The 26,347-nt window shown below is 54.8% G+C and overlaps 2 protein-coding genes and 1 long non-coding RNA gene across 12 annotated transcripts in view; 1 reads left to right on the top strand and 2 right to left on the bottom strand.

The window, feature by feature from the left end:
* Positions 1-10,286, bottom strand: part of KCNN1 (potassium calcium-activated channel subfamily N member 1) — a 28,916-nt gene extending 18,630 nt beyond the window's left edge. For 5 of the 10 annotated variants that reach the window (XR_005653909.1, XR_005653908.1, XR_005653910.1 and 2 more), the window contains exon 1: positions 4,022-4,204. Coding sequence is in view for 4 of the 10 variants with exons in the window: in XM_039867839.1 (XP_039723773.1) it covers positions 4,022-4,189 (168 nt within the window). In the remaining 6 variants the exon portion in view is untranslated. The other 5 variants (XM_039867834.1, XM_039867833.1, XM_039867836.1 and 2 more) reach the window with 4 other exon arrangements.
* A 5,634-nt stretch (positions 10,287-15,920) lies between these two features.
* Positions 15,921-24,278, bottom strand: CCDC124 (coiled-coil domain containing 124). The gene is made up of 5 exons (XM_039867832.1): positions 24,140-24,278; positions 19,514-19,683; positions 17,193-17,382; positions 16,595-16,709; positions 15,921-16,363 (listed from the first exon to the last, which is right to left on the bottom strand). Exons 2-5 carry the CDS (start codon positions 19,670-19,672, stop codon positions 16,156-16,158), a joined length of 672 nt encoding a protein of 223 aa, XP_039723766.1. The 5' UTR covers positions 19,673-19,683; positions 24,140-24,278; the 3' UTR covers positions 15,921-16,155.
* LOC120606544 (uncharacterized) lies at positions 24,141-25,101 on the top strand. Its single transcript, XR_005653907.1, has 2 exons — positions 24,141-24,250; positions 24,348-25,101. It is a non-coding gene; the product is annotated as an uncharacterized LOC120606544 (long non-coding RNA).
* The last annotated feature ends 1,246 nt before the right edge of the window (positions 25,102-26,347 follow it).

The raw sequence follows: 26,347 nt of genomic DNA, 5'->3' as shown, positions 1-26,347 counted from the left end.
TCCCCAGAGTCGCTCCCTTCCAGCCACACTGGCTTACCTGTCACTGATCTCAACAAGCTTGGTCCTGCCTCAGGGCTTTTGCACATGCTGTGCCCACTACCTGGAACATTCTCCTACCAGACCTTTGCCTACTGACTCTGTGTCTCCAAGTACCTGGCGCAATGCCTAGTGCATAGCCAACACTCAGGAAACACTTCATCATGCCTCAAGTGGAATTTGCTGGCAGGTTTGCCTAGGAGGACTAGAGACCTTGTAAGTGTACAGTCAGCAGGTGATTCCGACCCAGGCTCGGCTCCTGCTGACCTTTAGGCTCTTGGACAAGTTAACCTCACTCTATTGAGCTTCCAGTTCCTCCCCTCAAATTGTCCCAAAGCCTGAACACATGCAGGCACAGGGTATGGCTTGGGAGACATTAGGGACTGAGGCTGGGTCTACAGAGACCCTCTTCAGAAGGAGATCTGTGGTCTCCAAACAGATTCTAGGCCCAACATGGCAATCTAGGACTTAACTCTAAGATGCCAGAATTGATTCTATAGGGCCTGTGAGATGTACGGCCCTGTGACCCGTACCATCCTGAGTTTCTCTGCCAGGCCACCAAGGAGCAGACTATCTGATCGTCCAACATGAGATTCTGCCCCTGCATAGTGTTGTCTTGTGTGGCATCATATGGGAGAGCAGGGACCTTAATGAGTCTGTTTTACTGGGTCCTGACTCGCCAGACCCACCCCAGCCTACTCTATCACCCTTGTATGCCACCTGCTGTCACCCTGCCAAAATTTATTGAACATCTACTATGTGCCAGACTCCATCCCTCACACGAATTTCTCTTTAATCCTTGAAATACCCTCAAAAAGGGTGCCCTGGGATTTTGCCAGTTTTACAGCTGGGGAAACTGAGGCACCATGCTGTGAAGAAACCATCCCTTATAGTGCAGATTCTGGATCAGGCTGCTTGGTGGGATTCTCCTAACAAGTTAGACAGTGGCAGGCAGTAGACTAAGTGTTGTCCCCTTTGAAAAGGCCAAGCCGGCATGTGCTCGGGGCCTGGGAGAGGGAGCTGTGTGCATAAACAAGACATCTCCCCAGCCCTGAATCTGTGCTCTGGGGGTGACAGATGTGTAAACTGTCATGTCAGGACATGCCAAGATGAGCCATGCTGCTGGGCAGGACATAGGTGACCTTGGCTAGGTTGTCCACCCCATATATCACAGAACCACCTCCACGCTGGGTCTGTCCCACCCACTACATGTCCCCAGATGCTGTTGCCAGCATGTATTAGGAGCCCAAGAAACATTCCTTCCATGGCAAGTGATCTCATGAGTCTTAGAACATATCCCTTCTTCACCACTCCCACCCATCACATCAACCAGGCTGTGGCCACCTTCACAGTTTATAGGGCCTCGTCTCCTGCCAGCACAGGACTTCACAATTTACATAGTCTTATCTCATGCAGGCCCAGAACTTCATAGTTTATAAAGCCTGGCTTCCTGTAGGCTGGGCACTTCACTTTTTATAAGGCTGACCTTGGCCCTGATCTTTCCATGTCCTCACAAACACTTGGGTGCCACTCTCTTCCTGGGCTGGAGAGCCTGCTCCCTGGCTGCTAGATGGGTCTGAGATCCACATGAGGTCCACACGCTCAGTGGACCTAGGCCCTCTCCTCGCCTGGGGTACTAGGAAACCCTAGGCACCCCTCCTGAATATACAGGTCCCTGCCCAGGCCTCTTGGGGGGCACAGGCAGGAGAGGTGGGTGGTCTGGCCGACAGGACCAGGAGGGGGTGGGGGTTCTGCAGACAACCTTTGGAAACACACCGATGAAGATGCAATTTGGGGATGTGACTCAGCCACTCAACGCACAAGCCAAATTCAGCCGTGTGTCGGCCATGCTTCTCTTCGCCTGGCAGCTTCATCCTAAGGTGCCCTGGGCAGAGTGGGGGTGGTGAGGACAGGTGGCAGGTGGCTTCCATGAGAGCAGAGGGGTGGAAGGCATTCCTGGGGAATGTAAAGTTAACATGCACCTAGTGCTTACTGTGGGTGGAGCCCTTTATTAGAAGTATTGCGTTTAATCCCCATGGCCACTCAGCAAAGCAGATGGCATCCCTGACCCCATTTCATAAATGGGAGACAAGGCTCAGAGAGGTTCAGTACCTTGCTCAAGGTCACACAGCCAAAAAAGGCAGAGACTAAGTCAATGCCAACTGTGGGGGTGGTGGGTGACTGGACCTGCCTGGCTCCCTCTTGACAAGCCACCATCTAGAGAGGGAGGCAGACTGGCCCTGCCCTTGAGGAGCCTCTGAGCTGGAGGCCCAGGCATGGTGGATGCCCGACCCTTCCTGTGACCTCAGAGGAAACAAAATGACAGTGTGGTTTGCCTGAGATCCCATGAGAGGAGGGGGCAATCTGTTTCTAAAGGCTGAGTGGGACCAGAGAAGATGGGGACAAGAGACCCCTCCCCTTCCCAGATCTCCTTTCTCCTCCCCTACTGCAACCTGGACCTAGAGCTGGGGTCCCTGGGACCTTTAGGGATTCCCAAAGAACCAGGAGCCTCTCTGAAAACTTGGCCAAGATTTGGGTGCCCATGAAAGGGTGTGTTTTTCTGGGTGAGGTCTCCTAAGTCCTCCAAGGAGCTCCCCTAAAAGGTAAGAAACATCTTGTAGGCTGCATGCAATTTGAGGGACCCTGGAATGGCCAAATTGTCAAATGTGTCCAATGGGGTATGAGACCTCAGTTCCTTGAAAGCTGGGGTGGGGAGATGAGCAGAACCCCCTTCCACACCATCCTAGGAGACAATGTGGGAAATTTATGGGCCGAGTAGGGCAGGAGACATCCATGAAGCTCTTAAGGAGCTGAGGAAGGTAGGCAGGCAAAGGGAGTGGGGTGCTCTCTCACCCAACAGGAAGATGAAAAAACCCAACCAGACCCCACAGACTCTCCCATGAGCCCATTTATAAATGACAGGTTGGTTGCAGTAGCTGCCCGGAGGGACCTTTTGGCATCCCAGCCAAGACAGTCACTGCCCCTACTCTGCTGCCTTTTCAGTAAAGGGACTTCTTGGTGTCCACCCAGTAGGCTGGGTGGCCAGATTCGTGTGGAAAATCTTAGCATGTCGCTGTGGGTACACCTGCCGTGGTGCCATGCTGTCTTTCAGAGCTGGACCAGGAAAAGGTGTCCCCTGCCCCATCAGTCCCCAAGGCAGAGCACCCTGCGGGGCAAAATGCCCACCCCTCTGCTCCCAGGAATCATAGCCAGAGCAGCACATGGTGGAACTTTCCAGGATGTGTGGGTGAGTGGTAGATGGGTTCTATGTCCCTGTAGAGAGTGAGGAAGAATCCTGGGATCCCCCTATCCCAGTACTTGTGGGGCCCTATCTCTGCAGGGTGGACAGGATTATCTTGCTCGCCTGCCCCATGGACTGCCCAGTGCGGGTGCAGCAAGGTGCAGGCTGACTGACGGATCCCCCAGGCATTCCCAGCACCAGCCATCAGGAACCTGCCAGCAGCCAGCAGGGTACAATTAGCCTGCCCTGCCCTCCCCAGGCTGCCTCCACCAGCACCCTCCACACTGCTTCATCTCCATCAGCTCTCCTACTCGGCCCTAGTCTCCAGCTCTCACATTCATGGGCCGCCCTCCAGGACATCAGGACGGTGCCCTGTGCATGGTACCCCGAGCTCTTTGCAGGGAGAGCTGGCCTCCCTGACTCCTGCCGGAGTGCCCCTGACCTCTGGATCCAGAGGCCAGTGCTGAGAGTCTCCTCCCTATCATTCCCAAGTCAGTCCCGGGTCACTGCCTCCACCCTGAGAGCTACCCCCACCGTTATCTATGGAGTTTGGAGACTCACTGCTCTGCCCTTCCCCAAAGGAAACCCAGCACTCTCCCCCTCCGGGATGAGGATCTGAGACTTATTACTTGCCTGGGCAGTGCACAGACACACATCCCCCTCCCCGTGTCCCCTGCCCCAAACCGCGTCCTCCTCCTGGACTTGCCTCCCTTCCCGGGCGCCCGTGCCCATGCCACCCCGTACCTGCAGGACACGACTCGGGTGGGCAGACGATGCTGGAGGGGACAGGGTCCCGCGCGACCAACGACCCCCAGGCGGGGGCTGGGACCGAGGTCGCGGCGGAGGCGGGCAGCCGCGGTGGGGCGCAGGGCCCGGTGGCGGAGGGGCGGGGGGCGGTGGCGGTGGGCGCATACCCCACTGCCCTGTGCACCGACCCGACCCGGGGGGTGGGGGGGCGAGGGGCTAGCGCCCGCCCGGGCCGGGAGAGGAGGGGGCGGTGCGACGCGGGAGGTGCTGCTGATTGGTTGATTCTCGGGTTGGCCCCGCCCCCGCCGACCCCGCAAAGCCCCGCCTACATTTAAAGATCCCACATTTCCCCGTGGCTGCTTCGACCACCCCAGCGCTCAGCGGGTCCTCAAACTTGCCTTCTTGCCCTGCGCGAGGGAGGGGACATTAACCAAGCGACAACTCCTGCCCCTGACAGCCCTCGGGAACTCCTAGCTACCCCCTTCCCAAAATTAGGGCCCCAAATTCCAGCCATCCGGCAACCTTTTTCCGCCACGCGCACTTGCTTAGGGAACAACTTTGCAAAGCAACTGAACACCTTCCCGAAATGACCTCCTCACAAGTCTGCCCCGTGTAGGGGAAGGCTTGGGGTGGAGAAGCAGGATGTTGACAAGTGGAAAGTGCCTTGGAGTTGGGCCAGGGGGCTTCCAGGGGTCGAAGGGCTGCTTGCTGGGGCTACGAGTTCAAGGCCACGTTCTTTGGGACTCGGCACCCACCCCGATCCTAATCCCCCTAACAATACCAGGATAGTAGGACAGCAGGAGACTATTTGGGGGGGGTCCCCCAAACCGTGCTTCTTTCCCCTGGCATCGAAGCTGTCCTTGGGCAAATCATTCATCAAACATTAAGGGCAGCCAGGGGGAGCCTTGAGGACCAGGAGGTGGGGAACCCTTTTCTTATCCTACCCCCAGGTGGCCTCACTACCTCAGCCTCACCCTGTCCCCACCCAGCTGAGGGTGATCAAGTTGGGTTCTGTCCTTCCCACCTGGAGGCACCTGAAGGCAGCAGCTCCCCTATCTCTCTTTCAGCCCCACATCTATTTTCTTCCTGGCCCTGAGCTCTGTACCAGGTCAGGATCTGTTTTGCTTTCTCTGCAGCCCAGAAAATAGTTGGAACGAATGAATGAATAAATGAGTGGACAATTGCTTGGGCAGGGGGTGGTCCTGTGGACGTGTGATGGTGGTAAGGCTGAGCAGGGCCAGGTGACAGCCTAGGGTCAGCAGACTCCTGTCCCCTCCTGTTGAGAGCTTGTTCTTCATTGCAGCCTGTCGGGGACACCCCAAGGAAGGTTTGGCTGTGGTGACAAGTGCCCAGGGCTATGATGATCAAGAAGTGGAGGACTGGGGTCCACTCATGCCCTGCCATGTCAAAGGCACTGGGAGTGGGGTTGTGATGACTCTAAAGGGGTCATTCTCTGCCATGCGTCATCCCCCCTGCATCCCCCTATCCACTCGCCACCTCCACCCAGGCTTCCCATCTCCCCTCAGTTGTTCCCCCTTCCAGGCCTTTGCACTGGCTGTTCCCCTGCCTGGGCCACCAGGGGCTCTTTCTAAAACACTGATGAAACCACCCACATCTCCCTCAGGATCTGGCACACATCCCTGCACCACATTCAATGCCCCGGCCCACATACGGGTTTCTGCCCCACGACAAACGTTCAGACCGTGCCCATGGGCTGAATCTGGACTGCACAGGCTTCTGTGGGGGCCCTTCTGAATTCAAGTCCAACATATAAACATCCAGAAATTCACAAAAGCAATGGCCACTATCCCCAGAGACCCCCTCCAGGCCTCCCGCCCTGCCCAGGCCCCACAAGCTCTGCATCCACCTTCTTGCCCTGGAAAGACCCTCTTTCCAATTTGGGCTCACCTGCCCTGAGATTCAGGGACCCCCTTCAAGGGGCCAATCTTAGGACGGTTGACCTAGTGACTGATCACCTCCAAGTCTGCCCTGCTGCCTGCTTGGACCTCACCCCTCAAGGCTGGTAGTGGTACATGGGGATCAGGGGTGGGGCAATAAGTGGGCGCCCTTGGGTCTCCATTCCTGACAGAGCCCCTCAGCCCATGATTGGCCAGAAAGGATGCAAGGATAGCTGGGTGCTCCAGGACTCACCCCAGGAAATGGCCTCCAGACAAGGCAGGGGAGAAGCTGGTGGCTGAACAGGGAGCCACTCTTCTAGGGGCAATGGTCCAGGGTATGGGTGCAGGAGAGCTGGGACAACTCACAGGATGAGCGACCCAGAGGCAGCAGCCTGAGCTTTTCCCCAGCTGTTCATCCACAGAAATTTTAGCCCCATCCTGGGTCTAACTGATGGCTGCCTACATGGAAGGCAGATCCTGAGTCCCCTGTGAGTATAGGATGGCAGAGTGGGGTAGGTAGTCACTCACTCATTCACCCATTCATTCACTCACATATCCACCAAGCTCCTCTGAGTTTGGTGCTGGGGATGCCTAGTCTGAGACAGATACAAACCTGCCCATCTTGGAGCTGAAGTTCCAGAGGAGGGGAACCACCCTCTCCAAATTAGGGACCAGTAAGAATTCTAGACACACAAACTATTGGAAAAAGATCTGATGAAGTCAAAAAACTAGGAATGGGGATGGGGAGACTTTGAGGGCACAGGCCCTGAGGTGGGACCGAGGAGGGCATGTAGGAGGAAGAGAAGGAGACCAGTGGGGCTAGAGGGAAGGGACAAACAGGGTGGGGTGAGTCAGAGGAGGGCAGGGGTCCCACAAGCAGGGCTGTGCATGGGAGGACTCTGAGTAGAGCAGCAGTCATGGAAAATTAAGCCCCATAGTGTTCTGAGAATTGCTGGGATAGGATAGAGAACAGAGGCAGGTGTCCCCGAGGACTTGTTCCTGGGCTCTCCAGATTCAGGGTATCGGAGAAGCTTCCTTCATTCTATCAACATTTATTGAGTGCCTCCTGTATGCAAGGCTTGTAACCTGAGGTGTGGACATTGTGGTGACAAAGGCACAAACCCCCCCTAAATTTACAGTTTCAGGCTAGTGGGCAAAATAAGGTCTTGATCAATAAATACAACTGACCCTTGCAGAGAATCCATGGAGGAAATGAGGCAAGGGAGGAGTGGGGAGGGGCTGCACTTGGTACCCCCTAGTCTCCACATGGATAGCCCACTGAGCCCTCAGTCCCTGCTCTGGAGGAGGAGGCTGGAGCCTGAGGCTGACAGGCAGGCAGAGAATCAGCTCTGTCATAGCACTAAGTCTCCACAAAGCCTCCGAGGTTGGGGAGCCTCTGCCGCACCCATGGGGCTCTTATCCATTCAGCTGGGGAAAGAAGGAGCAAGGGAGCTGCTCCCTAAGGGCTGTCTCCAGAGAGTGAGGCCGCAGAGCCAGGTGGTGGAGACTGGAGGCTGAGCCCTTCTAATCTGATTCAACTCCCCCTTCTGGGGGTGTGACACTAGGCAGGTCACCTAGCCTCTCTGAGCAAGTTCCCTGCCACCAGTGATCAGAGAAAGTGGACAGTGACTCTCTGGCAAGCTCTAGAGAGCACAGTCATTATTATTATCATTATTATACTGTTAGTATTATTTCAAAGGTTGGCACTTTTTCTTAAGTCATCAGTTTTTCTATCCAGCCCTTGAGCCATCCCTTCCCCCAAAGATGACCTGAGTCTGGGATCCATTCACCCTAGGGTACAGGGGTCTTCCTGAGAAGTCACCATTAAAGGGCCTGTCCCCTTCAATCCTGCTGGGTTACCACTTGGAAGCGGGGGTGGGGGGGTTAGAGGGGTGGGTTGAGGTTACCTTTCTTTTCCCCTTGACCTGTAAGGACCAGACATGGGATGCGGGGTAGAGGCAGGGCCCCAGGAGGGTGGGGTGCGGACAGCTCCCAGAGGGCAATGGTCTTACAGCAGATCTGCTCTTTAACAAGTCAGGTCACCTTGTTGTAAGTTTTAAGGAAACTTAATAACAGTGGCGTTGTCTGTCCAGTGGAGCCCTGTTTCCTCCCTCAGGTTCCTCAGTGAGTCCCTGGAGATACCTTCTCCTTTGCCAGGCCCTCCGACTGGAGGCCCCACCTCTTTCTACTGGACACTGCATCCTAAAGGCACTATCTGCCTTTCTCCATGCTATTCCCTGTCACTCCCTCCCGCCCCCCATAATCCCTCAATTTCTTCATTATAGGGAGATCTGGGTGGGTAAGGTTGGGATGGGATGGTGTGAAGATGAAGGCGTCAGGGGATCCCTGGCTCGACCATATCTATTCATATCGTTGGCCACCCCCAAATTCTGTCCCTGTCTCTACCAGTGCCCTGGGGCCTATAGCCCCCTCATGGTATTCCCTCTGTTTGTACAGGTTGGTCTTCAGAGTCCCCATATGTGCATATAGTATGACTCCTGGAGGAGGGATTAGAGGGGACACAGAGCAATCCCACAGTCGGGAGGGGTAAGAGGGCACATCTAGAACCCAGAATGGGACTGAAGAGGAAACATAGTCGACTGTGACTGTCCCAGCTGCCCTTTCTCTTGCCAGGGTTCTAGGGTGGAGCCAGCCAGGGGGACTTTGGAGCTGTGACCCTGGGAGGGCAGAGGGCCAAAGTCATCCATCAGGCAGGTGCATCGGAGTGGAGATTATTCTACCAGCTCATGATGTTCTGGCTCACCCATCTGGAAGTCTCCTCCCCCTCACCCCCCCAACCCCCCACCCCCGGGATTTCCTTTGAGGTCTTGAACAGCCTAAGGAGGCTGGGGGTGGGGAAATTGAGGGGAACTAGGGACCTGGAAGCCTGGAGAAGCCAGGCCAGGGGCTTCTCCATTCAGTCCTGCCTGGGGCTCCACGTCCCAGTTCCAGGGCCCCCAGACAGGGCCCTTGTACCTGCAATTAAAGGCAGAGAACAGAAAATCCTAATGCTGACACTCGGCTGGGTTCTGGGGTTAATCAGCCACAAACCCAGCTCTGCCCCTGCCCAGTTGAGTGACCTTGGGTAAACGCTAACTCTCTCTGGGCCTTGGACTCTCTCCAGTCAATGGGGGTGGGGGAGGAGGAGGGAAGAAGCTTAAGGAAGAGAGCAGAGCTTCAGCTCGGAAGCACAGTAGGCTGGCAGGTAGGGGGTTCCCATCACTCTGCCTGCGGGGCCTGGGAATCCCGCCACACACTGGAAGAGAGAAAAAGGACGGAAGAAGAGGAGGGAGGGGTACGGGGGAGGGGCGTAGAAAGGGGCAATGGGGCCAGTCCCTCCGTCTCCCCTCACCCCCACTGATGGTTGCGTAGGAGCTCCTCAGGTCCTCACCTTCACCCCGCCGAGGGGAATATCTCCGCAGTACAAAACTGCAGAAAAAAGAGCCCCCTCCTCATAGTGGGTATGGGGAGGGGTCCGGAGCTGACTAGGGGCTTGGTGTTGGGGGGATGGAAGGGGTTTCCCTCCCTCCCGCAGCTCCCCCTTTGAATTCCCCGAGTCGGGTACACCCGGACTGATGTGCCCACCACGAAGAAGGGGATCGCCACTGGGACCTCCGCCCTGGACCCCCGAATCCCCCCACTGGCTACTCACCGGCCAGAGACGGCCGCCGCGGCCGGAACCCCGCGCCTGGCCCGAGCGCGAAGGCAAGTGCACAGCAGGGCAAGGGCGTGCGAGCCGGAGGGTGTGCGCGCGCCGCCGCAGAGCGCCCCCTCCTCGCCATCCCCGGCCCCGCCCTGCCAATCCGGAGAGGGCGCCCACCCAGCGCAGGGAGAGTCCACAGTGCAACCCCGCTCCCCGCCACGCTACTGGGGGAGGGTGGGAATCCCCCTCCAGATCTTCAGAAATCTCCTTCCCCGCAGGGGCGTGCCTGCAAACCTCAGAGAATGCTCCAAGAGCTGGGGGGACCGTCTGCCGCCTCTGAACCAAAGCTCTTATTTCACAGATGAGAAACTGAGATCCAGAGAAGGGGAGCCCCTGGCCAGGGCCCAGCGCCCCAGCAGCACCAAATACTGCTGTCTCTTTAACTCTGGGGGTCGCTCTCTGGTGTCGGGGAAGGACTAGAATCAGGGAGTGAGGGAAAAGCAATTAAGCATCCCCCACACTGAGACGACTCTGGGGCCTCAGGGGTCTAGTGAGAACCCAGAGGCCTTGGGCAGCTGGTGACGTTGCCGGGGCTGGGAGGTCCCAGTGAAGGAGGGGGAACCCTGGGGCACGGGGTGGGAGGGGGCAGAAAACAAACCATAGAAAACTTCTCTATGTCATTGTTGGGCCGTGAAGTCTCCCCTCTGCTCACACCAATGAGGGACCCCGCTGAGCGCACCAATGAGGGACCCCGCTGAGCGTGCATGGCAGAGGCCTGGGCGGTGGATTGTGAAGGTCACTGCCAAATTAGAACAATGCGGCTCCCAGGGTCTGGGTCACTAGAAGATGAGGGAGGAGCCCGGGGCTCAGCCTGGTCCTGGTCCTGTCCAAGCTGCTCTCTGTGCATCCGTTTCGCTTTAGCAACTGGATAGTGCTCACCTCTGGGGTTCTTCCACTGTGGGGAGTATGTGGGGCTGCCGACTATGTTTTATTGTTCTCCAGCCCCCCACCTCCCACCCCCCGCCAGAAAGCTTAGCGCCCTCCCTGATCATGGAGTTCTCCCCACACTGCCTCCTACCACAGCCACCCCGCCTAACCTGTCTCTGAACCTTCGCTCACCTTCTGCCTTGGTCTGGGGTTCTGGGAGCTTGGCTTTGTACAAGCTTCCATCCTTAGTTGTCACACACACACCCAGCCTCTATCTATTCTAAAAATAGCCCTCCCTGATTGATCACTCCCTCCTCACAGCAGCAGGGAGCATTCAAGAAGGTGGTCAGTGCTCCGCAGGCTGAGTCAGGCTGTGGATCATGCGACGCGGGCGGGGCCTGAGGATGCGGGACTGTCCGCGGGCGGGGGGGATGACTGGAGCGCATTCCTTCTTCCCTCTGTGTTTATGAGATGCTGCTCAGAGGGCGCCAACGGGATGACCGTGTGTGGAGGGAAAGAGAACAAAGCCCTCGAGGTGTGTGCATTGTGGAGGCAGAGAGGGGGAGAGCTGACGGTATTGGGGCACTCCACAAAAGAGGGGCCCCACCCAGCACCTTCGTGGGGATGACTCCCCAATAGTGGGGAGAGGCTGAGGCCCGTTCCTTGGTTGGACACAGCGAGGGGCAGTCGGGAACCAGCAGTCACAAGGTACACATCATGGAGTGTCTCTATCCTTGAATCCCCACAATTGCCCTGTGTAGCTCCCAGAAGGCCCATCCCAGTCCCACAGCTCATCGCCCCACTGTCTCCCCATAGTCCCTTCTACATGATACAGACACAGAATTCCATCCTCACCCATGTGACTGGTGGGGTTCCTACCCAGAATAACCAACAGCCTTCCTCCTTGAACCAAGAGAAGGACCATGAGTCATCCCCTCCTCAAAGTCCTGTGTAGTCTGGCTTCTACTTCCCTTTGTTCCAGCGGTTCAGCTGTCTCTCTGGACCACCTGCCATGCTCTGACTTTGCCCAGTGTCTGTCCTAACCAGCCCAGCCTCAGGGCCTTTACATCTGCTGTTCCTTTTGCCAGGATCTCCCTTTCTTGGCTCTTCTCACCCCCTACTGTCTTTCAGAGCCTGGTCCAATGTCACTTCCTGTCTAGTCATTCCTTCTCTGGGCACATCACACCAGTTTATTGTCCTTAATCCTGGTGTGGTCTATTCACTTATTCACCTTGTTTCTCAGGGGAATGTGGGGCCTAGTGCAACTTGGGGCCTCGTTGATGACAGCAGGAGGCCACTTTGATCCAGCACCACCCCAGGAGCTACCCAGCTTCAAATAAAGTGACAGCACCACCCAGCTAGCCACCCTGGAAAGCATCCCTAGGACATGGCACAAAAGATCCAGGACCTGCTTCTGCAGGGGCATTGCCTAGGACATCGAAAATGAAAACACCAACATGTTCCCAGCTCCAGGACCACTTAGCCCATTTCCAGAATAATACACCACTGGGAAAAATGATCCACAGGGACCAAGTTCCTGGCCTTGGGTGGAAACCAAGCCCAAGCAGCAAATGTTCAAGTGTTCCCATGGCAAATAAGTATGATGAGCAAAGATGAGAAGAGGGTGGGGAAAGGTGCTGGGGACAGCCCAAGGCCATGGGCTTTGCAGGCCATGGAGGGGGGCAGATGACCTTTTCCAAGGCCATGAAGGGGGGCAGATGACCTTTCACTGACTATTAGTTTTGCCGTAAAGTTTTATACTACACTTTTGAAACCAAAGAAGACAGAAGGAAAATCGCTTTGTTGGAGGGTACAAAGGCTCAGAGAGGGTATGTGCCCCTGTGGGACAGAAAACACATCTGTTACTGTGAGAAATCAACCACTCCACCTCCCTTACTTGCCTTCATAAAATTACCCTCAAAAGTTTTTCAGAGTACCTACTGTATGCTATGTGCCCAGAGATTGAGAGAGAAGCCTGGCAGGTGGTGGGGGTGGTGGTGGAGGCTGGGAGGTTGTGAGGTGGGGATGTGGGTTGTTCTTGGGGTTACAGACAGGGAGTAGGAAGCCCTGGAGGTTCCAGGAGGTGATGTTGGTTAGAATGAGCAGGGACATGTCACCTATGCAAGGCCAGGACCATAGAGGAGGGTTTGGGGGTGGGAGGGTTATAGGAGAAAGAAGGTCGTGAAGGTGCTTGAGTGACAAGTCTTTGTGCATTTCACTGCCTGGCCAGGACTCAACCTCAGGCTGGTACTGAAGTCCAGGAGGATGCGATGGCATAGGGAATGGGGTGAAGGTGAGTTGGCATGCAGACCTGTAGGGAACCAGAGAGGCCTGAGACAAAAGCATCATCCACAAGGTCCTCATGGCTTTCAGAAAGGCTAAAAGGACAGGCGATGTAAAAAAAGGGATGGCCTGACCAAGATTAGGGCTGCCAGATAAAATATAGGGCATACTGAATGGGACATACTTATAATAATAAAAATTATAATGGTTGTTTATATGAAAGTCAAAGCTAACAGGGAGTCCTGTATTTTTTTTTCCCCCCTCACTCTGGAAATCCTAAGACTGTATCTTCTGGCCAAGCAAAATCAGGATTTGCTGGGGTGGAGGAAGCTCCAGGTGTCCATCTACTCCCCCAGTCTCCCCTTCGATCAACCCTCCCACAGCAACTCCCCACCCCGTGCCACACTCATAGGCTTCTTTGTCTCCCTCACATTGTCCGTGTTCCTTAACTGCTCCCAAATGTCCCCCAACTCTCCACCCTTTTGCTTTGTTGCCCTCCGCCCCTCTCCCCATCATCCCCATCCTGAGAGTTTCCCACCACCTTCTCCAGTACCAGCCCCTCCACAGCCACAACCAGGGCGCCCGCCTTCTCTTCTCCCCGCACCCTCCCCTGCCGATCCCTTGGGGACAAAAGGGGGAACCCCAGCCAAGGAAGTGGAGCTTCACGCAGGCACAGAGCCTCCCGGCTTCCCCGAGGCCGCCGCCACCCCCGCACACTACGGCTAACGCTCCGGGTTGCCAAGGCTACGACGAGGGACGGAGCGGGAACCTCCGGAAGACCCCAGTCTCGCTCTCTCTCCATTACCTCCTTAGCGAACCCCACTCCGGTTTAAGCCGGTTTCCCCGCCCCGCCCCCAGTGCATTGCGCGGGCGAGGATTCCCCGGCCCAAGGGCGGGGGGGAGAGGGGGGAGTACGACAGAGATTGACGCATGCGCGCTGGACGCTGCGTTCCCGCCCCACCGCTCGCGCGCGACGGGAAAGCCCTGGCGCTTGGAGAGCACCGTAGCGCAGGCGCAGCGCGCGCTCGGCGTTCCCCCGGCACCACCCCGTCGTCCTGGCAACGGGCGGGGGGGCTAGGAACGCACGGAAATCCCGTCTCACGCCCCTTCCCGCGCACTGCAGCGAAGCAGGGGATTCCCTGCTGCTTACGCGCACGCGCGGGTTCGGAATTCCGCGGGGGCGGGGCTTAAGAGAAAGGGGCTTTTCTGCGAAAGGCAACAGACATTAACCAGCATCTTCATGTTTGAGGATTGACAGCAGTCCTCTCAGCTCCTGTCCTGACTTTTATCTTTAGTTTCTAGTCCTCTCCCTACAGGTCTGCAGCAAAGCTTGCCTCGCGCAGCTCTGATACCCTTCCACTCCTGCTCACACCACCAGGGCTCCACAACGCTCTGCGGTGAAGCCCCATTCCTCAGCCTGGCGCCCGAGACCCTGCACGCCAGGCTGGCTTCTTTTCTTGGGTTAATCGCCATTGATCCTAGACCTCCCCTCACCCCTAGCCCCAAAGACCCCAATGTGGCCATGCAGGAGGCTCACTTGCCAAGCCCTTATTCACTATATGCATTTCCCAGGCATCATCTTGTTGATTCTCGAGAAAGCTTAGGGGTAGATACTGTTTTTAGTCCCATTTTGTACAGGAATTAACAAGCTCAGACCACTAAGGCCCTGGCCTAAGTCCCCAGAGGTAAGAGGCAGAGGCCTTCATCTGTGGGGAACCACCTGGGCTCCTCCACCCCTTATTTGGCTGACATCTTCAGCCCCAATTCTTGGCCCCACCACCACTCCTGCTGTCTCCCCCACAGCTCTGAATGCTTCCTGGATATGTAATACAGGAAGGTGACAAGTTTTCCCATTTGTAAAGGGGATCAATATCCCACCGTGCTCACTGTATGTTTTTTTTTTTTTTTAATGACAGCTTCCATTGTTTCAGGCAGCTTCCATTCTGCGCTTCGGCTGTACCCAGTTATTAATGGCACCCCTCCCTTGAAGGACAGTTGTGACCTCCAGGACTTTGCATGTGTATCTTCTTTGGCCTTTTTTGTCCCTTGTCTGTGTGAACTCCTAAGCATCCTTCAAGGCCCTCATTCCATGAAGCCTTCTACCTCACTACCTCTAAGCAGAGCCTGGCCTACTTTGGCCCAGCCCAGATCCCACGCAGAGGGGGATATCTGTGAGGATCTGCATCTGAAATTTGAGATTTGGGAGAACAGCCTTCTTGGCAGGAAAAACCAACAGGCCATAGGCCTTGAGGGGAAACAAGCCTGCCGTGTTGGAGAAGCTGAGACAAAAGGAGGCAGGAGGGGCTGTAGCTGATGGGGGTGGGGAGGGTGGTGGGAGATAGTAGTGGAAATGGGGTCAGGAGGCAGCAGGGGAAGGCTTATGGGGGCAGGGAGAGTATCACTTGAGCAGGAGCCATAGCAGTGACCTAGTAAGTGCTTGAACCCTGCTCCATACACATGGACCCATCTCCCAGGTGCCCTCCTCTCTACTGACTCCTTGAGACTGACTAAGCTCTAGGAAGCCGGGACTAGGTTCAGATCTCACCCAGCCCTTCCCCAACATGCAAACTCCAAAGGGACACTCATTGCTACCCGATCCAACTGCCTGTTCCAGCCTCCAGGCCCTTGCCTGCCCAGTGCCCTGCCTCTGTGATAGAATCTGACTCATCTCCCACTAAGGCCTTCTCTGAAGAAATTCTCTACCTGGAAGCTTGCTCAGGACTTGACCCAGATGCCTTTCATGTTGGAATAACAGCAGAACAGCCAGCATTTCCTGACCCCAAGTACAGCATATAACCCGATCACTGACTCTGAACCAGAATCTTAGGATGCCAACAACCTGCTTCCACTCTGCTCTGGTTCATCTCCCTTAATGCTGCATGACCTGGAGCCAGAGCCTCAGGCTCTCTGTGCTGCTGTCTTGCAGCAGCCCAGCAGGGTTCCAGGATGGTGGTACAGGTTCCTCACTGGACATGTTGTCCAGCCAGGAAGGGGCTCCCTAGAGCAGGGCACAGCTCCCAGGCAGCTCGCTGCCAACAGGAGCAATGCTGGGAGCACTTGTCATCTCTGTTTGTGGCCTGCATATTCCCCCAACTCCAGCCCTCCTCTCCCCAACACTCATCTGCCCCAGGAGACTTCAAGTGCATACTCTGTCTCACCGACTGCCTTTATTGGGCACTAAGCCCAGGACTGCACAGGGGAAAGGGGTGGTGTCACTCATAGAAGGGGCCCTGGGCAGGAGGCATGGCCAATGATGACGCTTAGCCCCCAGGACACGTGCCCAAGCTCCTGGACCTCTCTGTAACCCTCGGAGCTGACCCACCGAGGGGGTACGGGGTCACGACCCTGACCGACCATGGCGTGGCTCCCCGAGTTTGGGCTCACTTGGGAGTGTTGAAGGGCACAGCTCTCTGATTCATGGGGTTGTCTGGTGAGCGTAGCCACTCTTTCTTGAGTAGCTGCTTCAGCTGTGACAGCCGCATGTTGGGATTCTCTTGCTTGAGCCGCGGCAGCTGTGCCTCTTCAAATGCGGTGAAGGCTGCCCGCATGCGTCGCTCAGGGTGCCTGTCTCCAGCCTCCTCTGCTACACTGCAGGTAGACACTGGCGTCAAGGGGGCCAGAGCATAGCCCCGCCCCCAGAAGCTCAGGCCCCACCCCCCCAGCCCAGGCCTTACTCCTGAGGTTCATGTCCTGACTTGGGTTCAAAGACCCGCCCCAAAGGCCCAGGCCCAGCTCCAGAGGTCCAATCCCTCTCCCGGAGGCCCAAGCTCCGCCCCAAGGCCTAGGCTCCGCCCCAAGGCCTAGGCTCCATCCCACTACCTAAGCACGGCGATGGCATCCTCGATGGTGCGCGCCTCGATGCTGCCCTCTTCCAGCACGCGACGGTTCACATTTTCCTCCAGCGGCACCTCCAAGTGGCTCTTGGCTTTCTCGACTGGAGTCCGGCAGCCGGCCGGGTGACAAGAGGCATATGCAGAGACAGAGACACATTGGGAGAATGATGGCCGGAGGACAGAAACCAGACTTGAGCTGGGAAGCTCTGCTAGGACCAACCTACTGGGTAGTTTGGTCTTGCCCTCCTGGCACCCAGCCCCCTGCCCTCCTAAGTTTCCTGAAGCCAGGCACACAGAGGAGAGCCACACATGGCTGCTGTCTCCTCAGCCTTGGACACACCATTAATAACCATGGCAACCCTGGAGGGCACAAGCTGATTCAGGTTCAGGGCAAGTACACAGTGTGCGCCTGTGCTGTCCCTCCTCAGAGCAGGCCTGCCATGCCACCGCCACCCACTCTTCACCATGCGGAGCCCAGGCAGCTTCTCCCAAGGTGAGGAGGGGGTCTGGACTCCTCTCCAGGAAAGCAGGCCACTGTCTGTTATTTAGTGGGTAAGAGCGCAGCTCCAGGAGCCCCTCCACACCTGGTTCCAGGGTTTCCTTGTGCTGATGGTCTCGACGGAGCGTCTCCTCAATCTGGGCACGGGTGACCTTGCTGGGCACAGCCACCCGGGGGGCCTTGCCGCCCTTGAGCTTCGAATCCTCCTCCTCAAGCAGGCGCTGGGTCTCCTTCTTTCGCTCCAGCTGCTCCAGGCGCCGCTTTTCCTTCTCCTCCTGGGAGGATGGGACGGTCAGGAATAGATCCCATCCTACCACTATGAGGCCTGGGTTTGAGGCCCTGCTGTGTGCTAGACCCTGTGCTGGACATAGGGAACATATCTGAGAGCAAGATGGGCCACCTGGTGGCTCCCATCCTACATGATAATGGTAACAACGGGGAAGGCTGGCCAACATGGGTGGGAAGTTGAAGGAAAGAGTGACACCTGGGCCAGAGGAGGAGCCAGCCAGGAGGAGAGCTGGGAGACAGGAGAGTGGTGGGAACAGCAGGTGCAAAGGCCCTGACATAGGAACCACTTAGCGTGACAGAGGAGCAGCACAGAGACTGGTGTGCCTAGAGTAAGAATGGGAAGTGTGGAGGGAGAAGAGGTTGCGGGGAGGTGCCCAGGAGCCTCAAGGGCATGGGAAGGGGTTTGTATTGGATTCCAAAGGTGACGGGAGCCACGGAGGGTCTGGACCTATTTGCCAGCTGGGGCAGGAGTTTTGCCCTTATGGGTCAAAAGACCTTGGGAAGGCACTGTCCACAGCCAAGATTCACAGGGGCTGGGACTGATTCCACCTTGGCTCCCCAGGGAGGTCCAGAAGCCAAATGGATGAGGGGACATCTAGCCTATAAGACTTGTCTTTGGCCACTGTTACTCCACTGCTCCAGGGGGCACAGCAAGTTTCTTTTCATTTGTAGTGCAGTGTGGCCACTGGCTGGGCCCTGTGCCAAAGGCCCCACTGCCTGCAACTCTGCCATCTGCCTCCCACGCTTCTGGGATGGTCCCTGCCTACAATGCTACCAGGACATTCTCGTGGCTGGCCTAAATGTCCCAGGAAAGGGGTTAACGTGCCTAAGGAAGCCCACTGGGGCTCTATCTTGCCTGCATAGCATGAAAGTGTGTGGACGGGGTTAAAGGTCAAAGGTGTTTGAATACAGCTTCTGGGCTCCCATTTCTGTGATCTAAGCTTCAGTTTCCTCATCTGGAGAATGGGGATGGCCCCAAGACCCAAGACGAAGGCCTGGGTAGGGCTCTCAGGGCCCAAGTCCTGGGCGGGCTGCTGCCTCTGGGACTGTTGAAAGGCCTCTGGCTTTTCTATCTAGATAATGGATCTTTGGCAGATACCAGTTTTCTCAACTTTTCAATGCTGTCAAATGTTGACAATCAAAAGAAAGTTTAAAGACTTCCATGGACCCAATGGAGCATGGCTGGGGGAATAAAGAGGAAACCAGTGATATTCAATGTCCACTAACAACAAGGCAAGATCTAGTCCTGCACAGAAAGACAACAAGAAAACTCTCAGAAGTGCCTAGGGACTCCATGATCTGGGCGTGCAGAAACCACACATCTCCACTGCTATTTTCCACATCGGTTTTCCAAAGGAGGAAACCTGTTTTCTCTGCCTTGAGTCACCAATGTGTCCCCAAGGATCTGGGCAGGTCTTACCAGCCCAGGAACCAGAAGCAGGAGATTTGGCTATGGTGGGTCTCTGGCACCATCTACTGGACCAAGTAAGTCAGCACCAGCCCAGAACCATTCCAAGACACCAATTAAGCAACCCTTGTGTGCCTTGGCACTGGGGCCCATCAGGAGCGAGCCAGCCATCCCTGACCTCTTCTGTGTTTTTATAAACTCCTGGGAGACCCTGCAGGACCCAGGTCAGAAATGGGGGACCTATCCTAACATTTGCCAGCCTCAGTACCACTGATGTCTGGGCAGGCTCATTCTTTTCTGATGGCTCATCCTGGGCACTGTGGGGTGATGAAAAGCATGCCTGGCCTCCCCACACCAGATGCCAGGAGCACCCTCCACCCGCCAGTTGTGACAAACAAAAATACTTCCAGATGCTGCCAAGTGTCCTCTGGGTACAGAATCACCCCATGGTGAGAACCCTAGTGTAGCCTGACCCTGGCATCACACAAAAGAGAGAAACAAGCCTATGGAGGGTGGTGGCTGCCTCGCCATTCTGTAAATGTGCTAAGTCTTGGCCACTCTAGGGCCTTTGTACAAGCCTATGCCTCTGCTTCCCTCCTTGCCCTTGCTCCAGGTCTAGTGCCTCCTCGCCCAAAGCCCCAGAGTTCTCCTGCCACCTTCTATCAGGTGCCTGCCACAGCCACAGGTGTGTCAGTCCAGAGCCCCCGCACCTTCCGCTGCTCCTTCCTCATGACGTGTTTGTCCTCATCCTTCCAGTAGGCATCCTCCAGCTCCTTCTGCTTCCGGGCATCAGCTGCCGCCTTGGCCTCAGCCCTCCGTGCCCGGGCCGCTGCAGACTTGGTGTTCTCGCCCTGGAACTTCTTGGGCATCCCTCAGCAGGCTGTAGGAGGACAGGGAACAGTGAGTGGGGGGGCATTCGTCTCTGGCACCCCCAGATGCACACCTGGGCATCCAGGACCCCCTTGAGGCTTCAATGGCCTCATCTGTAAAATGAAGGCTCAAACTCAGTGGTCTCTTTTTAAGGTGAAATTCACATAACACAAAATGAAACATTTAATGTATAATTCAGTGGCATTTCGTACATTCACAATGTTGTGCAACCACTACCTCTAATTCCAGAACATTTCTATCACCCTAAAAGGAGACCCCGTCCCCATTAGTTACTCCCCATCCTCGTTCCCCCAGCCCTTGGCAACCATTAATCTACTTTCTGTCTCTATGGATTTGCCTGTTCTGGCTAGTTCATAAAGATGAAATCATACATGTGGCTTTTTGTATCTGGCTCTGTCACTCAGCATGATGTTTTTGAGGTCAATCCACATTGTATTGTATGTAAGTGCTTCATTCTATTGATGGCTGAATAATATTTCCTTGAGTGGATGGACTACATTTTGTTTATCCATCCATCCACTAATGGAAATCCCCTTTTTGGCTTGTACGAGTCGTGCTGCTGTGGACCCCAGCAGTCCTGTTTCTGTGTGGCCCCTCCCACTTGTCACCTCTGAGGCCTCAGTCCCATAGACCTGAGGCTAAGACCCTCTCACCCTGGGTAAGCAGCTGCTATGAACTACAATGGATGACCCAGCCCCGGCTTGTATAGCTAGGAGATGTAACAATCATAAAGCTGCTGTCCAGCAGGTACCTGGTCTTTGTGAGTCCCATGCTAGGTGCTGGAGAAATGACAACACACATTAATGGCAGGTGCCACCCTCCCTGTGCACAGCCCTCTGCTAAGCACTTTATAAGGACCACCTCAATCAAATGCCCCAAAGCCTTACATGTGAGAACTGCCTTTATTCCAAGGTGGAGAAGAAGAGGTACCTAGCTAGGTCATGTGGGGCTTAGCCTGGAATTTCACCTCCAAAGCCTGCCTTTCAGGTGAGGAAGGGAAGGCCATGCAGCAGAGAAATTAACAGCATCCCTTCCAAGTGCTGACTGAGGACCAAGGGCTGTGTGGCCCGGGGCACATGCCCTATGTGCCTGTTTTCCTCATCTGGGAAGTGGACTGATGTGCCTCCCTCCTGGGTCATTCTCTTCCCTCTGAACAACTCCAGCTCAGCCCCTTTCTGAACCTTGGAGAAACAGGCCCAGCACCCAAGAATGAAGGGGAGAGAATGCAGGGCCATCCTGACTCCAATTATCTAGCTGTGTGACTGGTTGGGGAGGGAGCTGCCATTTCTGAGCCCCATCAGAAACTCTAATATCAGCTCCAATTTGCAGCAGTTGTGCGCACTGCGCTAAGTGCTCCACACGCAACATATTAGAGAATTCTCACAACCCTGGTGGGTGGCAGCTGAGCTGATGGATGGGTCGGAGGCAGCCCTGTGAGGAAGAAGGAGTAAGACTTCTGGGTGGAAGGCACAGCACATACAAAGGCCCTGAGACAAGAATGAGGCCATGCTCAGGCACCAGGAAGCTGTTAGGCAGCTCTGAGCAGGGCAGGAACACCTTCTAAATAGGTTGTTCCAAAGTCCTCTCCAAGTATCATATGGGCAAGCACCAAACACTGAGAGAATTACGATACACCGGGCAAGGCAAGAGTTTTGGAGTCAAACGGAGCTGATGCTCCATGCCAGGTGCATTCTAAACCATTTCATCCCCCAGCACCAGCAAAAGCATCTTCTGCTAAGCACATTATATGGACCAACTCAGTCAAATGCTCCAAAGCCTTAAGCGGGGTGGGGGTGGGGGGAGCTGTCCTTATTCCCATTCTAAGGTAGGGAAGCCAAGGTACCTGGCTGGGTCCATTTTATAGATGAGAAATCTGAAGCTCTGAGCCACACAGATGGTTAGTGGAGGGGACTTGATTCCAACCCAGGCCCAGCCCAGTCAACTCCAGACTCTTAACCATTGCTTCACCCCTGGCTCCTCAAAAAACATCAATGCACATCAGGACTCTGAAGCCTCTAGGGCCCCTCATTCGGCACTGAGAGGCAGCCCCTCCAGACTGAGACTGGAGAGTGAGCCCCATGGGGAAGAACAAAGTGGGGATCAGTGGACCCAGCAGACTTTGGGTTGAGTCCTGGCTCTATATTCGTGGCTGATGTGCTCCCCTCCAGCCAGTTTCCTTGTCTGAGATGTGGGGTAATTCCAATCCCTCCCCACACAAAAGCTGCAGGGCAGGGGGTGGTGCAGATATGCCAGGCTGATCCCACACTTCTCCCAGGTGCTCACTGGCCCTCTAAATCCAGCATTCATTACTGAGCATCTACAATGTACCCAACAGAAACTCCCTCCCAGGTTCCCCAGGACAGCACCAAGAAGTGGAAGTCACCGTCCAAGTTATACATGAGGAACTGTCTTATCTCCTGCTCCATCTGCCCCTTACTCATTTGGCAGCAGCCACACCAGCCTCCTTGCCATTCTTCAAATATCCCAAGCAAGTTCTCACCTCAGGGCCTTTGCACTTTCTATGCCTTCCACCTGACTGCTCTTCGTTCCTCTTTTTATCCCGTTAACTCCTATTTAAAGTTCAGGGCCCAGTTGCCGCCTCCAGGAAGTCTTCCCTGAGGCATCCCCTGACTCTCGGACTACAAACTTCTCTTTGAGGCACTTATCTGGGTGGCTTTATGTTCATTTATGATTGTTTGACAAATATCCATCTTCCTCACAGGGCTGGGAGCCCTGTGAGGGCAGGGCTGAGACTGCCTTGGTCACTTCTGTATCCCCAATGTCCTCATTCATTTGCTCAATATATGTTCTGAGCAAATGAATGAACAAGCACTGATTTCCAGGGTTCTCCCAGTATTTACTTCCTGCTCTGTGTTGTGTCTAAATTTAGCTTCTCACTGTTTTTCCCACTCACCTGCCCTCCAGCCCCTGTTCTTGCTATGCCCTCACCTAATACACCATCCCCTGTCCTCTCCTCCTGTGAAAACTTGCCCACTCACAGAGACTTTCTCCCAGCATCCCCTTCTCCCATGCCCCACTGCTCAGGAACCCCACCTCCATCCCAAAGCCTGAAAGGGCTTTTTTGACCCCTTCTTAAGGCTGTGATCCTAGAACTGAATGTTTGTGTCCCTCCAAAATTCCTTTGTTGACACCCTAACCTTCACTGTGACTGTATCTGGAGACAGGGCTGGTGAGGAGGTGATAAAGATTAAATGAGGTTATAGTGTTGGCCACTAATCTAATAGGGCTGGTGCCCCTATCAAAGCAAAAGACACCAGAACTTGATCTCTTCACTATGTGAGGACATGGTAAGAGGACATGGTAAGAAGACAGCCGTCTGCAAGTCAGGAAGAGCCTGCACCAGGAACTGAACTGGCTGGCACCTTGATATTGGACTTCTTGCCTCCAGAAATGTGAGGAAACAAATGTCTGTTGTTTAAGCTGCCATCTGTAGGATTTTGTTATGGCAGCCCCAGCAGACTAAGACAGACAGCTTTTCTTCTGTGTGTGGTAAACAGTTACTCACTCACATACTTTGTCATTCAGTAAACATGTATTAAGCACCTAGTACAAGTGGGACACTGGAGTAAGAGGCAGAGCGGATGGGCTTCCTGCCCAAATGGACTCCCGGGTTTTCTGGGAGATAAATAAAAGTGATTACTTGAGATCAGAGCTGTGAAAGGGACATGCAGGGTACTGGAGAAGCCAGGAAGGAGCTTCTTAACCAGCCTAGTGTGTGTGTGTGGTGGGGTGGGAGTGGGAGGGTGAGACACCAAAGAACAGGCCCAAAGGAGAGGGGAGACCCAAGCCTCTAGGGATGTGAGGAAAGCAGGTTAGGAAGAGGGATGTGTATTCCAGAGTAATGGGAGGGTACAGAGGGCGTTAAGAGCCAGGGGGAGCGGATCTGCAGGTCAGAGCTTCTAGTGCTGAGGAAGTGAATTCTAGGGGTAAGACATAAGCAGAGTTCCAGGGAGTGGTTCTGCCTGGACAAGGGTACACTTAGAAGGGAATCACAACCCACAAGGTTGCTTGGATTTGAATGTAAGAAAGACAATAGACGGAGCTCAACGCCGTCCCCTCTAAGAAGCCCTCCTGCTCTCCCTTCTGGGCTCCCCCAGCCTGTCGTCTTTTTCTCCAGCCTTAATGCTAATGCCAGAGGCCGGGAGCATCCATAACAGCTCTGTCACCTCCCAAGCCTGGAAGCTGCTCAGGTGCCGGGCCGGAACTGGGTGGCCTCGAACACAATGCTGTCCCTCTCAGTCTCAGTTGCGCGCTCTGGGAAATGGGGACAGGGCCCGCGACAGCTATCGAGACTGACCGCCGGAAGTGCCCCGCACCCCACCTCCAGCCCTCCTGGGGGGTGGTCCCAGGCCGAGCCGCCCGCCGGGCCCACCCGCACCCCGCCCCCCGAACCCCGGCTCCGCCCGCGCCGCGGCCGCTCCTACCTCCTTCCCCCAGCGCCGGCCAGGTCGCTCTTGCGTGATGTCACCGCGGGGCTTGCGTGCTGAGCTCCCGGAGGTGCGCGCTGATTACGTCTCGGCGCCGTCGCCATCTTGGTAAGGGAAATGCTTGTTCGGTCTCTGACACATGCGAATGTCATCAGCCATTTCTTTTTCTAGTCAATTAGTGTATATTTTATAAAACCTCAACCAGGGCGCTCACTTCACATTGGAGAGTCAGGAGGAGCGGGTAGAAGCGACAATCTAGAACATCGCCTTTACCAAGATGGCCACTGCCCGGAGGCAAGATGGTAGTCCCGGCTTCACGCGTGGTCCAGCGGCATCAGTCGGAAGTTGCCCCGCCGCCAGAGCGCGCCAGAGCCCGCGGTTCACACGCGATAAGCAGACCAGCTACCGCGGGAGGAATTATTTTGATCCCTTCGCTATTGCTTTGTGTTTTGCCGCGCTCTCTCTCCTAGCCCACGTTCTTGGACTCTCGCTTGCGAAGCCGGGGAGGGAAGAGACAGGAGAAAGAGGCAGAAAAATTAACACACTCTGCTTTTTCCAGCTGGGGAAGGTGAGACTCAAAAAGACTCAAAGAGGAATTGAATATGGCCAATCTGTAACCGCGAGCAGCTCAAATTTCTCGCCGGCCCCTCCTCCTGGATTGCTGTCCTTCCCTCCTCCTTTGCAATATTTTCTCTATTAAAGGATGGTTACACTGAGCCTGGCTGTGGGGAGAAGCAGGGTGTGAATTTGGGGGACAGTTCAGGCAAGACAACTTGACCAGAGTCCATTTTCTGAAAGGCAATCCCAATGACACTGTTGAGACCTAAGTCAGTCCGTGGATCTCCCTTGCTTTAAAGTGTTCGTGGGTCCCCATTGCTCTGCTCCTCCCACCTCCTTAACTCTCCTCCCTCCTCAGCTCCAGCCACACACCATCCCTTCTCCAAATTGTTAGGCACAATCCTATCTCAGGGAGTTCTCCCGTACGGTTCCCTCTGCTCCCACCAAGCATTACCCTGGCCAGTTCCTTCATGTCCTCTTAGGCCTTGGCTCAAATATCCTTCACCTGCCTTCTTTTTTATTTGCCATAGTATCAACTCGCTTTATCCATTTAGTGACATGTTTGTTTTCTATCTCTCCGATAGCTATGACGTCTGAAGTATGGGGCCTGTGCACCAAGAATGGTGTTTGTCACGGAGAAGAATAGATTTAGCATAAACATTTGTTGTTTACTATCAAGGTGAGGTGTGTGGAGCTGCCAAAGGCAATACCTAGTTAATCTAGACAAGAACCAGATTTAAAATGCATAAAAAATTTAAAGAGAGACTTGTCACACCTCCCTGGGGACAGGAATCGTGTCACCTCATATTGATATAACTGAGGTTAAGAGAATCATTCCAGAAGAAGCTAAATCTCCTGCAAAGTGACTTCTGCTGCCTCCCAGGCACACCTGCTAGGAGCGTGGCACCAATCCTGAGGACTCAGCTTCTATCATTCTGATATTCTGTAGCTCTTAGTCATTCAGATTTCCAAGTACATATCGAGGGTTTCTGTGCACCTGTGCTGGAAACACAGCGGCAAATGAGAGACACAGTCCATGGTCACATGGGGCTCACAGTAAGGAAGTTGAATAAAAAATTATGATCCTAGCAGTGGCCAGATGCACCCTGTGTTAGTGAGTTAAGAATCAAAGAGGTCTTCTCAGAGAAGAGTTGGGTGAAGGAAGGAGGGAAGGGTGTTCTGGGCAGAAGGAAGAGCATGTGTAAAAACTAGATAGTGTACAGCGAGAAAGGCAAAAACAGGCCCTGACTGTGGTCAGATGGGCGTTGGCCTCGTGTCCACAGTTGAGCTGTGGTGTCCTCCTGTTGAACATAATTTCGTAGAACATCAACATCAGACAAGGCCACTCTGACCAGGATGGAGTGAGACAAAAGTAAGAATCTGCCACAAAAATGCTGATCACACACAAAAATAGAATTATCTAAGCCCCCAAAGATGTCCACATCCTGGACCTTGGATTCTAATGGCTTATGTTATATGGCAGAAAGGATTGTGCAGATATAATTAAGGTTATGGAGTTTAAAATAGGGTATCCTGGATTTTCCTGCCAGGGCTGGTCTAATCACATAGCTCTTAAAAGCAGAGAACTTTCTCTAGCTGCAGGCAGAATAGATGAGAAAAGTGATAAGCCCACCATTGCTGGCTGTG

This window comes from Pteropus medius, unplaced genomic scaffold (genome assembly GCF_902729225.1).
Source record: "Pteropus medius unplaced genomic scaffold, Ma_sr-lr_union100, whole genome shotgun sequence".
Classification (NCBI taxonomy): Eukaryota; Metazoa; Chordata; class Mammalia; order Chiroptera; family Pteropodidae; genus Pteropus; species Pteropus medius.
Note: the sequence above shows the minus strand (reverse complement) of the source record. Positions and strands in the feature narration are given on the sequence as shown.

Coding starts and splice junctions, on each gene's coding strand:
- CCDC124 (XM_039867832.1), bottom strand. CDS start 19,672: ATGCCCAAGAAGTTCCAGGGCGAGAACACCAAGTCTGCAGCGGCCCGG. Junction 16,710..17,192: donor CAAGGAAACCCTGGAACCAG/GTGTGGAGGGGC, acceptor GCCGGACTCCAG/TCGAGAAAGCCAAGAGCCAC. Junction 16,364..16,594: donor GATGCCATCGCCGTGCTTAG/GTAGTGGGATGG, acceptor GTCTACCTGCAG/TGTAGCAGAGGAGGCTGGAG.